This window comes from Muscardinus avellanarius (assembly GCF_963383645.1).
Source record: "Muscardinus avellanarius genome assembly, chromosome: 1".
In the NCBI taxonomy this organism is placed as follows: Eukaryota; Metazoa; Chordata; class Mammalia; order Rodentia; family Gliridae; genus Muscardinus; species Muscardinus avellanarius.
The window spans coordinates 233,713,531-233,727,810 of NC_137786.1; the positions used below are offsets into that span (position 1 = coordinate 233,713,531).

Genomic DNA, 14,280 nt, shown 5'->3' on the forward strand with positions numbered 1-14,280 from the left:
TTGTTTTTTTCCCCTTGGGATTGAACCTAGGGGCATCCTATCTCTGTGCTACACCCCAGCACCCTAGCTCATTTTATTTGTTTTTTATTATTTTATTTTATTTTTTGTGGTACTGGGGTTCCTGGAAACCCTTCTACCTCCAGGCTACACTCCCAGACCTATTTTTTTTTTTTTTTAAATTTGGAAACAGGGTCTCTTAAACCAGCAAGGCTGGCTTCGAACCTGCGCGATCCTCCTGTCTCCGCCTCCCAAGAGCCAGGATTACAAGCGTTCGCCACCACGCCTGGCTCATTTTATTTTGTATTTGGAAACAGAACCTCTCTAGATTGCGGAGAGCCTCACTAAGTTGCTGAGGCTGGCTTTGAATCTACGATCCTCCGATGCCAACCTCCCAAGTACTGGCATTACAGAGGTACGGCACCACGCCCAGCCATGTCAGCCATTTTTCAAATGATGGTTCAGTAGGAGTGTGGCATTAATTCCCGGTGACATCCAGACTCCTTTTGTCTTGTAAAACTGAAGATCTGTAGCTGAAGATCTGTAGCTGAAGATCTGTAGCCATTACAGGATGACTCTCCATCTCCCTGCCCCCCACTTTGTGTCTCTGTGTTTGCCTGTTGTAGATTGGAGCTGGCCGGATCCACACGTGTCTTCATGCTGCTGCTGAGCCAGATGTGCTCAGTGCCAATGAGACGCGTGGTGTGGACAGGCAGCGTCAAGGTTCAGAGGAGGCTGACCTCTTCGAGGGAAGGGTGGTCTCGGCTGGGGGGACAGTCAGATCCAGTCCTCGGGCTTGTTCCTGTGGCGGAGCTGGAGAGGCAGTGACACCAGGATGCTCAGCCCCTTGCGGCCCGCCCTTTGGTTTATGGCCACCACCTCGTCCCAAAGCACCAACCTTTGTCCCCAGGTGATTGCTCATCAGCCAGGCGGAGGCTCTGGGCCATCCCAGACAGCCAGAGCTTGCGAGGGCCACTGAGCCATGAGGACGGGGCGGCGTAGCCAGTCCTTGCGAGGACCCCGGCCCTCCTACGGGAAGCTCCAGGAGGCCAGGGCGAGGCCCCTCGACGGCCAGCTCCGCCGGGCACTGAGCCTCAGAGAGGGGCGCGAGAAGAAGACAAGGTCCCAAGCCCTGGATGGAGACACTGCCGGGCTCGATGTCCCTGCCCAGGAGCGGCTGCCGGGGAGCCTGGAGGACACCGAGCAGCTGATCCCAGCCCAGCAGGGAGGCAGCGGGTGGCTGAGGCAATACCGACAGGTGTGGCTGAGGGTCCAAGGATTGGGGGTGTCGCTGGGTGGGGCCCCCAGGCGAGAGGCTGGGTGGGGGAGTTGCAAAGGTTCAGAGACGGACGCAGGAGACCAGAGAAAACACAGCTGTCTGGAGGGGAGGCTGGAGAGGCACTGAGGCCCCAAGAGGTATTTGGGGTTTGTCTCATGGGTGCTGGGGAGTCACTGAAGGTTTTATCATGGAGGTGTGTTAGGGAAGGTGATACGGTCAGAGCTGTTTTAAGATGACTAACATTGGCCGGGCGTGGTGGCGCTCGCTTGTAATCCCAGCATTCGGGAGGATGAGACCAGAGGTTCGCAGTTTGTGGATACTTAGGATCAGGTACTTAGTGAGGCCTTCCTAACTTAGTGAGACCCTGTTTGAAAAAATAAAGAATAAAAATAGGGCAGAGGCTGTAGCTCGGAGGTCGAATGCCCCTCGGTTCCATCTTCAGATCTGCAAAAAAAAAAAAAAAAAAGATGACTAACGTTGCTGGGCATGGTGGCACATGCCTGGAATCCCAATAATTGAGAGACTGACACAGGAGGCTTGAAGGTTCAAGGCCAGCCTCAGCAACTTGGTGAGACCTGTTGGGGTTATACCTCTGTGGTAAAGTTCCCCTGGGTTCAATCTCTAAGACCAAAAAATAAAAATAAAAAGGGCTGGGAGTGTAGCTCAGAGGTAGAATTCCCCTAGGTTTAATTCTCAGTACCAAAAGAAAAAAGAAAAAGAAAGAGAAAAAAGAGAGAGAGAGAGAGAGAGAGAGAGAGAGAGAGAGAGAGAGAGAGCCAGGTGCTTGTAATCCTAGTACTTGGGAGGCTGAGACAGGAGGATCGCACGGGTTCGAAGCCAGCCTCAGCTACTTAGTGAGGCTCTCAGCAACCTAGTGAGACCCTGTTTCCAAATAAAATATAAAAAAGGTCTGGGAGTATAGCCCGGAGGTAGAAAGCCTCTGGGTTTCACCCCCAGTACCACAAAAAAAAAAAAAAAAAGAATAAAAAATAAGGCTGGGGGTGTATAGCTCAGAGGTAGAATGCTCCTGGCTTCAACACCCAGTACTGCAAAAAAAAAAAAAAAAAAAAAAGCAGAGAGAAAAATATGATTAATGTAACAATATGTTGGATTGTGAGTGGAGCCAGATAGAAACTAGTGGGACTTCTAGAGAGCTATATTTTGTAGCCCTCTGGCCCCGGGCAAAGGGGAGGTCCGGAAGGGTCCCCAGTGAGCTTCTCTCTGGGATCTACCCCCACCTCGTGGCCGAGTGTGGAACTGCACCTGAGGCCCTCCGCGGTGCGGGGGCCCTGAACCCTCACCTCCCCCACCTTGGCCTCCAGCAGGTAAGGAGAAGGTGGGAGAGCTTTGTCGCCAGCTTCCCCAGTGTGACCCTGAGTCGCCCGGCCTCCCCGGAGCCCCCACTGGACACCACCAGGTAGAGATGCCACCGGAAGCGTCTGGCCGCAGACCCATCACCTGCCTCTTGGTGGCTCTTCAGGCCTTGGTGGCTCTTCAGGCCTTGTCACGGGGCTGAGGAAACCTGTCACCGGCTCCCTGGGGGCCCGCGTCACCGGCCCTCTTGGCTCTCCCTTCCCATCCCACGCCTGGCCCTCAGCAGAGACCCCAGTGCAGCTGAGGAGAAAGGGCTCAGCTCTGCCCCCGCCCCCAGCTGGGCGTACCCTTGGACTATGAGCCCTGGGAAGGACTTCAGAGCTGCCCAGGAGTGAAGATCACTCGCCCACTTCCAGGACGGAGCTTGGCGAAGCCAGACCCAGGGCTGAGAGTCTCGGGGACACTGCCCGGTGGCAGGGTCACACTCCACCCGCCCTTTCCCGGGCAGCTGCTAGCAACGGGCCAGGCCTCCTATCCCGCACAGATGGCGAGCACCCAAGCAAGGACACATCTGCGAGCTTCAGGGAAAGGCCCAGGCCACGTGCATCCACCATCCGGCCTCTCAGGATCCTCATGAAGGAAGCAGGGAAGCCTTCCCTTCCCATGTGACAGAGGGAAACTGAGGCCAGAGGGGGAAAGGGATCCATCCTTTGGATCTATCTTGCCCCACCCCCGCCCATCCAGTGCCCAACCTTTGGGCAGAGTACAGTAATAAAGATGCTGAGTGGAAAGTAAAGAATTTGCCTGGTGATTCCCATGCAGACCCAGAGCCTCTCCCAGCCCCCGCGAGGTAGGCTGGGCCTGGAGCCCGAGCAGGGCTCAGTCTGAGGCTCAGAGAGGGCAAGGCTCTCCCAGGGCCACGCAGATGGGGAGAGTGTGGCCCCAAGGAGTCTGAGCCCTTTGAGAAATGCTGAGCACTTCCTGGGACCCGTGGGGCTCTCCAAACCTAAGCAAGCCGAAGGTCAAAGGTACGGGAGCAAAGGGCAGACATGATAAAGACTGAGACAGGAGGATTACAGGTTCGAGGCCAGTCTCAGCAACTTAACGAGGACCTCAGCAACTTAGAAAGATCCTGTTTCCAAATAAAAAGTAAAGCTGGGCATGGTGACGCACCCTTGTGATCCCCGTGAGGCTGAGACAGGAGAATCACAGGTTTGCGGCCAGCCTCAACTACTTAGTGAGGCCCTTTGCAACTCAGTGAGACCCTGTTTCAAAATAAAGAATTAAAAAAAAATGGGTATAGGGGCGTAGCTTGGAAGTAGAATGCCCCTGAGTTCCATCCCCAGTACTGCAAAAAAGTAAAAAAATAAAAATAAAAATTGGCTGGGGGAGCTTGGCCTGGTGGGGGGTGCCTGTAATCTCAGTACTTGGGAAGTTGAGACAGGAAGATCACAGGTTTAAGACCAGCTTCAGCAATGTGGTGAGACTCAAAAATAAAAATTAAACAAATAAAAAGAGCCGAGGGTATAGCTCAGAGGTAGACTGCCCCTGGGTTCAATGCCCAGCACCCCTCCACTCACACACACCTAAAAGGCTGGGGTGTTCCTCAGAGGCAGAACACCCCAGTCAATCCCCAGTACCCCTCCCCACACACACAGTCAGGGAGCAGCCAGGTGTCCTGGCGCAGGGTCTCTGTGGAGGTCGGGGAGGCCCAACAGTCAGCCAAGAACCCTGGCAGGACCATTCAGGAACAAGAGGTGTCCTGGAAAAATGTCCCGACAGCCACTGGGAGCCTGGCTGGGGAGCTGGACTGGGGACGTCCAGTAAGCAGAAGCTTCAAGCCCCAATAGTCACAGACTTCAGGGTCCTGCTCAGCTGCTCCCAGAGCAGCGCTGGGGTTCCTCTGAGGACCCTGAGACCCCAGGTGGGGTCCACGCCTCTGAGCAGGGCAGGGCTTTCGGTGTGCCCAGGACAGGAGGGACTCCTCTCTCTGCAGGGCTCTGGCCCTGCCTGGGCCTCAGCCCAAGCCTCTGGCCTCAGTGACCAGCCCTGCGTTCCACTCTGCCCTACGCGGACTGTGACCCGTTTGCCTAGATCTGTGCTTTGCTCTTCCACACAGCGGAAGTTCTAAGGAACCTGGCCTGTTCACTGAAGGCCGGGCTCTTAGTAGGTGCTCAGTAAATGATTGCTGAGTTGATGGCAGACGGGGGCCTGGAGCTAATAGGGCTGGGGGCACCTCTCAGGCACAGCCATTCCCCCTCAGTTTCTCGGCAACCCCACTAATTGTAGGCACATTTCTGGGGCTCTTGACAGTGCCCCTCCTCATATATGCACGCACTTGGGAGGTTGCTTCCAGAGGTGGCCACAGCTGTCCCTCCATCTTGGAGGCCTTTTTACATTGTGTCATGTGTGTGGTGCTGGGGATTAAACCTGGGGTGTTCTATCTCTGAGCTACACCCTCAGCCCTTTTTATTTTATTTTATTATTTTTTTTGAAGGTCTGGGGATGGAACCCAGGGGCATTCGACCTCCAAGCTACACCCCTGCCCTATTTTTTATTCTTTATTTTGAAACAGGGTCTCACTAAGTCGCAGAGGGCCTCACTAAGTAGTAGCTGAGGCTGTCCGCGAACTGTGATCCTCCAATCTCAGCCTCCCAAATGCTGGGATTACAAGAGTGCGCCACCACGCCCGGCAGCCCTTTTTATTTTATTTTATTATTTTTTTTAATTTTTTTATTTTTTGGTGGTACTGGGGGTGGAACCCAGAGGCTTTCTACCTCCGGGCTACACTCCCAGACCTTTTTTGTATTTTATTTGGAAACAGGGTCTCACTAAATTGCTGAGAGCCTCACTAAGTAGCTGAGGCTGGCTTTGAACCTGCGCGATCCTCCTGTCTCAGCCTCCCAAGCGCGGGGATTATAAGCGTGCGCCACCACGCCCGGCTAGCCCTTTTTATTTTAAAACAAGGTCTCCCTAAATTGCCGAGGCTGCCTTCAAACCCACAATCCTCCTGATTCAGCCTCCCACATACTAGGATTACAGGTGTGTGCCACTGCACCCAGCTGCATTGTGCCTTTATCCTACCTTCTGCTATAAATGGATTCTTTTTTTCCGGTACTGGGAATGGAACCCAGGGGCATTCTACCTCGGGGCTCTACCCCCAGCCCTATTTTATTCTTTATTTTGAAACAGGGTCTCACTGAGTTGCAAAGGGCGTAAGTAGTAGCTGAGGCTGGCTGTGAACCGCGATCCTCCTGTCTCAGCCTCCCAAATGCTGGGATTACAAGTGTGGGCCACCACACCCGGCTAGATAGACGGATCTTGAATGTCCTCCAGAGACACGGGTGGGAGGTGATAGGACCTTTGAGAGGCGGGCCTCATGAGAAGTCCTTAGGAAGTGGTTGGGTCCCCAGTCTCTTCCTGGACAGGAGGTGAGCAGTTTGGCTCAGCCAAAATCCACTTGCTGTGCTGCCTCCTCACAAGCCCAGAGCAACAGGGCCAGCTGCCTGGATACAACTTCCAAAACCATGAGGCAAAATAAACCTTTTCTCTTCATAAGTTAATCATCTCAGGTGTTTTGTTATAGTAATGGAAAACTGATGAACACATCTCCCATCGAGATTGGAGCCTAACTTCCCCCCTCCTTAAATCTAGATAGGTTATGCAATCTGCTTGGACCAATAGAATACGGTGAATATACTGTGCCAGGGCTTCTGCGTCTAGGATCTTGCAGCTCCTGATCCTACCCTCTGTTCTCCATTCCTACCTGTTGTTCCTTCCTACCAGTGGCTGCCATGTATCAAAGGTCAGCCTTTCCTTCTAGAGAGGCCGTGTGGAGGTCAGAGGCCACATGAAAGAAGACCAAGGTGTCCCAGCCCACAGCCAGCACCAGGTCATATAAGCGAGGGCCCAACCCAATTCCCAGCTGCTTCCACCCTGAGTCACTCCAGATGACCATGGACCAGGGGAACCACCCAGCTGGGCCCAGCCAGCCCTCTGCATCAAGATATAAGAAACCCAGCTGGGTGCAATGGCTCACGCCTGTAATCCCAGTACTTGGGAGATTGAGACCGGAGGATTGCAGGTTTGAGGCCAGCCTCAGCAATTTAGTAAGACCCAGTTTCAAATTAAAAAAAAAAAAAGCTGGGCGTGGTGGCGCGCACTTGTAATCCCAGCATTTGGGAGGCTGAGACCGGAGGATCTCAATTGGCGGACAGCCTCAGCTACTTAGTGAGGCCTCTGCAACTTAGTAAGACCTCGTTTCAAAATAAAGAATAAAAAACAGGGCAGAGGGTGTAGCTCAGAGGTCGAATGCTCCCGGGTTCCATCCCCAGACCTGCATATAAATAAATAAATAAAATAAATGGCTCAGGGTATAGCTTGGAGATAGATAGAATGCCGTGAGTTCAGTTTCCAGTACAGAAAGAAAGAAAGAAAGAAAGAAAGAAAGAAAGAAAGAAAGAAAGGGAAAAACCTAGGTGCAGTGGTGCATACTTTGTAATCCCAGTACTTGGGAGGCTGAGACAGAACAGTCACAGGTTCAAGGCCGGCCTCAGCAACATAGCAAGAATCTCAGCAAACTAGCCAGACAGTTTCAAAACAAAAACTAAGAAGGGAGAGGGGCAGAGGTTTAAAGGTGGAGGTAGAGAGCCCTGGGTTCAATCCCCGGTACCACAAAAATAAATAAATAAATAAATAAATAAATAAGGCAGGAGGTGTAGCTCAGAGGTAGCATGCCCCTGAGTTCATCCCCAGGACCGAGAGAGAGAGAGAGAGAGAGAGAGAGAGAGAGAGAGAGAGAGAGAGAGAGAGAGAGAGAGAGAGAGAAAGAAGGAGGAGGAGGAGGAGGAGGAGGAGGAGGAGGAGGAGGAGGAGGAGGAGGAAAAAAAATAGTCCCCAGCCTGGAAGAGGGCAGAGGATGGCCCAGGAGTTTCTAACTCAGCCTGTAATTGTCTCTTTTCCTGGGGAGCCTTGATACTTAGACAGTGGCAGAAAGGAGGAAGTGGTCCCAGAGCCAGTACCAAAAAAAAAAAAAAAAAAATTAGAACTTGCTCCTAGGGCCATTGCAAGGACTCCTTGAACACGGGCGCTTCCAGCACGGGGAAATGTTCTTCCAGGCGAACAGAATCCTTATGACGGCCACCAGGACGGCAGGTCATCTTCGTTTGGCGGCTGAAGAAATGGAGATCCAGAGAACACTTGGCTTGGTTTTTCAGTCCTGGGGATTGATCCCGGGGGTGTTCTACTTAAACTACACCCCAGTACTTTTTTTCTTTGTGTGTGTGGCGGGGGTACTGGAGATGAACCCCGGGGCATTCTACCTCCGAGCTACACCCCCTGCCCGTTTTATTTTAATGTATCACCATCATGACCACCATCGTCATCACACTGAGGACTGAGCCCAGGGGCGCTCGACCTCCGAGCTACACCCCCTGCCCTATTTTATTTTTTATTTTTATCTTATTTTATTTTTATTTATTTTTTGTGAGTCTGGGGATGGAACCCAAGGGCATTCGACCTCTAAGCTGCCCTATTTTATTTATTTATGTATTTATGTATGTATTTATTTATTTATTTTTGCGGGCCTGGGGATGGAACTCAGGGACATTCGACCTCCGAGCTACAACCCCAGCCCTATTTTTTATTCTTTATTCTGAAACCTGATCTCACTGAGTTGCAGAGGGCCTCACTAAGTAGCTGAGGCTGGCCTTGAACTGTGATCCTCTGGTCTCGTCCTCCCAAATGTTGGGATTACAAGCGTGCACCACCATGCCTGGCTTTTATTTTTATTCTATTTTATTTTTTGTGTTGCTGGGGATTGAATCCAGGGGCATTCTACCTCTGATGGATTTTTTATTCTTTATTTTGAAACAAGATCTCACTAAGTTGCAGAGGGCCTCACTAAGTAGCTGAGGCTGGCCTTGAACTGTGATCCTCTGGTCTCAGCCTCCCAAGTACTGGGATTACAAGCATGTGCCACCACGCCTGCATTTTATTTTTTATCTTGAAACAGGGTCTCACTAAACTGCTGAGGCTGTCCTTGAACCTACAATCCTTCTGTCTCAGCCCCCTGAGTACTGGGATTACAGGCATGCACCACCACGTCCAGCCAGGGCTGGTGATCTGAGTGTCCTTTGGGCTGAGGGCTAGACAGGATGCCACATGTGCAAAAGCTTTGTAAACCTCAGGGTCCCGTGTCCTGGGAAAGCACAACACCCATCCCTGCTTCTCCTAGCCCTGTCATCTGGCTGGACAGCAGAGCACATAAACCGGTTTAGCCCAGCTGAAATTCCAGAATGGAAGGGAGGTGGGGCTGGCCATGGGCGGGATCCAGGAGTTTCTACAGTAACCAGGTGGGGAAAGACATCCTGAGCCCCAGGCTTAAAAGGATTTGGCTAGCCAGGCATGGTGTTGCACACCTGTAATCCCAGTACTTGGGAGGCTGAGACAGGAGGATCACAGGTTCGAGCACAGCCTCAGCAAGTAGTGAGACTCTCATCAACCTAGCAAGATCCTGTTTCCAAATAAAAATAAAATAGAACTGGACATGTAGCTTGGCAGTAGAATGCTTCTGGGTTCCACCTCCAGTACCACAATAAAATAAAATAAGAAATAAAAAAGGGTGGGATAGAGCCTGGAAGTAGAATGCCTCTGGGTTTAATCCCCAGTACCACAAAAAAAAAAGAAAGAAAGAAAGAAAGAAAGAAAGAAAGAAAGAAAGAAAGAAAGAAAGAAAGAAAGAAAGAAAGAAAAAGACCTGGGGCCAAACTCCCTAGATCCCACCCTGGCTACACCACTTAGCAGCTGGGCGTCATTGGTCAAGTCCCTTAACCTCTCTGCACCTTGCCTTCCCCGTCCAGTCAATGCAAATAACAGTCCCTCCTCGCAGGGTTGTTGCAGAGCCTGAGTGAAGACACATACCACTCTAGAGTCCTTAGTCAGCTCTTGGCTCTCAGCAGCCAGTTCCAGGGACTTCTCCCCACCTGAGCTGGAGCAGATGCCCCCTCTAAACCTCAGCAGCCTCCTCTGGAGAATGGGTGTTACTAATAGCCCCGGCTCCAGGCGTCTGGGGGCTGAGATGGGCCAAGGCCGCACTGCTCCAAGCCCAGGCCAGCCCGAGGAAGCGTCCGTTCGATGAGAGCCTGGCACCGGAGCCCAGCGTGTCCTCAGCTCACCTTGGCCATGGCTGGCCTTGCCAGGCCATGGGCAGAGGGAGGGGCCCCAGGATCCGGGAAAGTGGGCCCAGTCCCAGACCAGATGGCAGCCAGGGGCCTCCTGGGACAGACGTGGTCTCCCTGTGGCAGCCCAGCGGGAATGGGCGCGGGAGGAAGGCGCCAGCTCCTGTCCCCCTGCTGCCCACTGTGGCTGCCCCTGGCCCTCTGCCCTCCCCCAGCCAGGCCAAGGAGCCTCTGTAAGCCTGGCACAAGCTCTGGCTTCCACCCTCTCTCGGCAGGGCTCACTCAGGAGAGATAAGACACGCTCCTGTCCCCAAAGCCCACCAGGCGACAGCCCCAAGAAGGAGCCACGCTGCAGAACTGCTCGGGGCAAGGTTGGCACGAAGGGCAGGGTGTCTGAGAACCCTGCCCCTCGGAGGGGACCGCAAGGCAGCGCGGTTCACCCCAGGGAGGGATGGGCAGTGTGGGCAAAGGCCTGCGAAGGGTCAGGCCAACGTGACTTCACTGGAGGGACCATGGGAGAGGGAAAGACAGAAAGATAGCCAGGCATGGGCTTCTAAGCCTTGATCAGGGCTGAAGCCGCCCTAGAATCTGTGTTCTCTGCCAGGTGATGTGATGGCGCACACCTGTAATCCCAGTAGTTGGGAGGCTGAGACAGGAGGATTGTGGTTCATGGACAGCCTCAGCTACTTAGTGAGGCTCTATGCAATTTAGTTAGACTGTGTTTCAAAATAAAGAATAAAAAATAGGACTTGGGGTGAAGCTTGGTGGTAGAATGGCCCTAGGTTCCATTTCCAGTACCACAAAAATAAAATAATAAATTTAATTTAATTTAATTTAATTTAAAAATAGAAAGGGCTAGGGACATAGCTCAGAGGTAGAATGTCCCTGGGTTCAATCACCAGTACCACAGAATAAAAATTAAATAAGAGGGGTAAGGGGTGTAACTGAAGGTAGAATGTCCCTGGGTAAAATCTCCCTAAAAAAAAAAAAAAAAAAAGCCCAGCTCCCAGGCTCCGAGCACTCCCCTCGCCTCAACCCCTGGCCCTGGGCTGGGCTACCTTCGGCTCTTCTGATCATTTCTGGGGATTGAACCCAGAGACATTCTATCTCTGAACTACACTCCCAGGCCTATTTTTTTTTTTTTTTTGAAAGCAGGATCCCACTAGTTTGAGGAGAATCTCACCACTTGCTGAGGCTGTCCTCGAACCTGCGAACCTGCACCTGCGATCCTCCTGCCTGAGGACTACAGGCATGTGCCGCCACACCGGCTCATAATGGAGAGTTCTGAAAAGTAATTGTCTGGAAATGGCTAATTCATCCCACCCAACAGAGAGCTCTGGGCCCTGACTTACCTCCCTGGATACAAGGCTGAGGGTACAGGGTTCTGCTAGGACCCTGCTAGGAGGCTCACAAGGGCTCCATCAGATGAGAAAGACACCGTTGTCTAAGGTGCTCAAATAAGCAAAATGTCCTTGCTTACAGTTATTTATTTATTTATCTTGGCACTGAGGACTGAACCCAGAGACAGTCTACCTTTGAGCTACACGCCCAGTCCAATTTTGTTTCTTATTTGGAAACAGGGTCTCACTAGGTTGATGAGAGTCTCACTACTTGCTGAGGCTGTTCTCGAACCTGCGATCCTCCCGTCTCAGCCTCCCAAATGCTAGGTACAGGCAGGCGTCACCACAGCCAGCTCTTACAGTCATTCTATAAAACGTGCAAGGCAGACGTAGTCATGCTTATAACAGCACAATTCACAACAGCCAGACCATGGAATCAGCCTAGGTGTCCATCACCAGAGGAACGGATTACAAAATTATGGGATAGACACACACAATGGAATTCTACTCGGCAAATAAAGAACAAATTACGTCATTTGCAGGAAAATGGACGGGTCCAGACAGCAGCACGCTAAGTGAGATGAGCCAGTCACAGTGAAGGGTCATCTGTTTTCTCTGATAATGTGGAAGCTCGGGAGGTATCGGGGGAGAGGCGGGGCCCTAGGTAAAAGAGGAGAGGTGGCAGTGGAGCGATGGAAGGGTCAAGGGGAGGGTGGTGCCAGGGGAGGGAGAATTGATGAAGGTAATACTTCCACTGATGCTACGTACATATACAAAATTATCAATGCCAATCTTTTTGTGTGTGTGGTACTAGGAATTGAATTTAGAGGCATTCTGCCTTCGAGCTACACGCCCAGTCCAATTGTTTCTTATTTGGAAACAGGGTCTCACTAGGTTGATGCGTGTCACTACTTGCTGAGGCTGTCCTCGAACCTGTGATTCTCTTGTCTCAGCCTCCCAAGTACTGGGATAACAGGTGTGTGCCACCATGCCCGGCTATCAGTGCCAATTTTAGTATCACCTACATGGAAAGGGGAGGGAGAAGTTAGGAAGGCGTGGGGAGGTTCACCAAGTGCCGTGTGCGTGTAGTATGTCCCTATCACTCATTATAATGCACGATTACAGCACTCCAACAAAAGCCTATTTAAAAGTTAGCAAATAAATAGCCGGGTGCGGTGGCGCACGCTTGTAATCCCAGCATTCTGGAGGCTGAGACTGGAGGATCGCGGTTCGCAGACAGCCTCAGCTACTTAGTGAGGCCCTCTGCAACTCAGTGAGACCCGGTTTCAAAATAAAGAATAAAAAATAGGACAGGGGGGTATAGCTCAGAGGTCGAATGCCCCTGGGTTTCATCCCCAGACCCGCAAAAAAAAAAAAAAAAAAAAGTTAGCAAATAAATCAATAAATAAAATGGAGCCCAGCGCTTGGGAGGCTGAGACAGGAGGACTGCACCAGTTTGAAGCCAGCCTCAGCTACTTAGTGAGACTCAGCAACTTAGTGAGACCCTGTTTCTAAATAAAGTATAAAATAGGTCTGAGAGTATAGCCCAGAGGTAGAAAAGCCCGTGGATTCTACCCCCAGTACCACAAAAAAAAATAAATAAATAATAAAAATAAAGTCGGGCGTGGTGGCGCACACTTGTAATCCCCATGCTTGGGAGGCTGAGACAGAAGGATCGCACAGGTTCAAAGCCAGCCTCAGCTGGCTTAAGAACCTGTTTCTAAATAAAATATAAAATAGGTCTGGGAGTATAGCCCGGAGGTAGAAAGCCTCTGGGTTCCACCCCCAGTGCCACCGAAAAAAAAAATTAATTAATTAATTATTTTTTGAGGTACTGGGGATGGAACCCAGGGGCATTCTACCTCTGAGCTACACCCCCAGCCCCATTTTTTTATTCTTTATTTTGAAACAGGGTCTCACTGAGTTGCAAAGGGCCTCACTAAGTAGTAGCTGAGGCTGTCCTGAAACCAAGTTCCTCCTGTCTCAGCCTCCCAAATGCTGGGATTACAAGTGTGAGCCACCGTGCCTGACTACATCTATATAAATATTAATTATATATTATATGAATGTTAATTATATAATATATGGTATATAATATATAAAAATTACATATATAAATATTAATTATATAATGTGTGAATGTTTATTATAGTATATATGACATATTAATATGTGATATATTATATAATAAACTATATTGCATAATATATAGTTTGCATATTTATATATAGCTTAATGTGATTTAAATAAATTTACATACAGTTATATATTATGTATTTGTTGTAATTATTTATCATAAATTAATTATTCATTATATATTATATATACCATATTTGTAAATAATATAGTAATTCCAAATTAGACAGCGCTGCTACTGCTACTGTTTCTATGTTTCAGATGATGTCCCACGATGTGGGCTTCACCTGCACCATGCAGGGAAGGGCATACATATGCTATTCTAATAAGAACTCAGTGAACCCATCACCAAGGGGCTCAGAAGCGGGTGGGAGGTTTGGGGTTCCAGCCAGTCCCAGCTGCGGTGGGAGGGAACAGTTGTTTCTGTATATTTGGAAAATCTGTGGGCTGTGTGTATTTTCTGGGAAGTCTGACCTCCTCCCCTGTGGGTGCCAGAAGCCAGGCTGGCCAAAGGATACAAAGTGGAGGAGGGTCTGGTGTGGACAGCCGAGGTGGTCTGAACCAGGGCAGGAAGTAGCAGGTGAGATAACCCCAGACTCCTGGGGTCAGAGGTGGCCTGGCCCGGGAGGGCCCGGGCAGAGCTAACCACTTGCTAAGTGGACTTGGACAAGCACCTCTGGACTTCAGCTCTGTGTCTAGTCATGCCCAGGGTCAGACAGAGCAGGATACGAGCCCCAACTTTGTCTCTTGCTGGCTCTAGTGCGGAAAGTTCTAACTGCTGGAAGGTTCTACTTTCTCGTCTGTGGAATGGAAACAACAGGACCAAGGTAATTACAGAAGCGCCGAGCTAGAGGTTCTGGGAATGTTTGCTGCACAGGATCTGTCGCCAGGGATGGTGGCATACGCCTGTAATCACAGTACTTGGGAGGCTGAGACAGGAGGATCGCAGCCAGCATTTGAAGCCCTCCTCAATAACTTAGTGGGACCCTGTTTCAAATAAAAAAATTGAAAGGACTGGGGGTGCAGCTCAGAGGTA

The 14,280-nt window shown here is 50.7% G+C and overlaps 1 protein-coding gene across 1 annotated transcript; it reads left to right on the plus strand.

Annotated features, from left to right (window-relative positions):
- Positions 1 to 979: 979 nt before the first annotated feature.
- LOC308274841 (uncharacterized protein C11orf86 homolog) lies at positions 980 to 2,697 on the plus strand (the record flags this gene model as incomplete). The annotated part of the gene is made up of 2 exons (XM_080712752.1): positions 980 to 1,255; positions 2,599 to 2,697. The coding sequence occupies 2 exons, from the start codon at positions 980 to 982 to the stop codon at positions 2,695 to 2,697; spliced, it is 375 nt and encodes a 124-aa protein (XP_080568878.1).
- Positions 2,698 to 14,280: the final 11,583 nt, after the last annotated feature.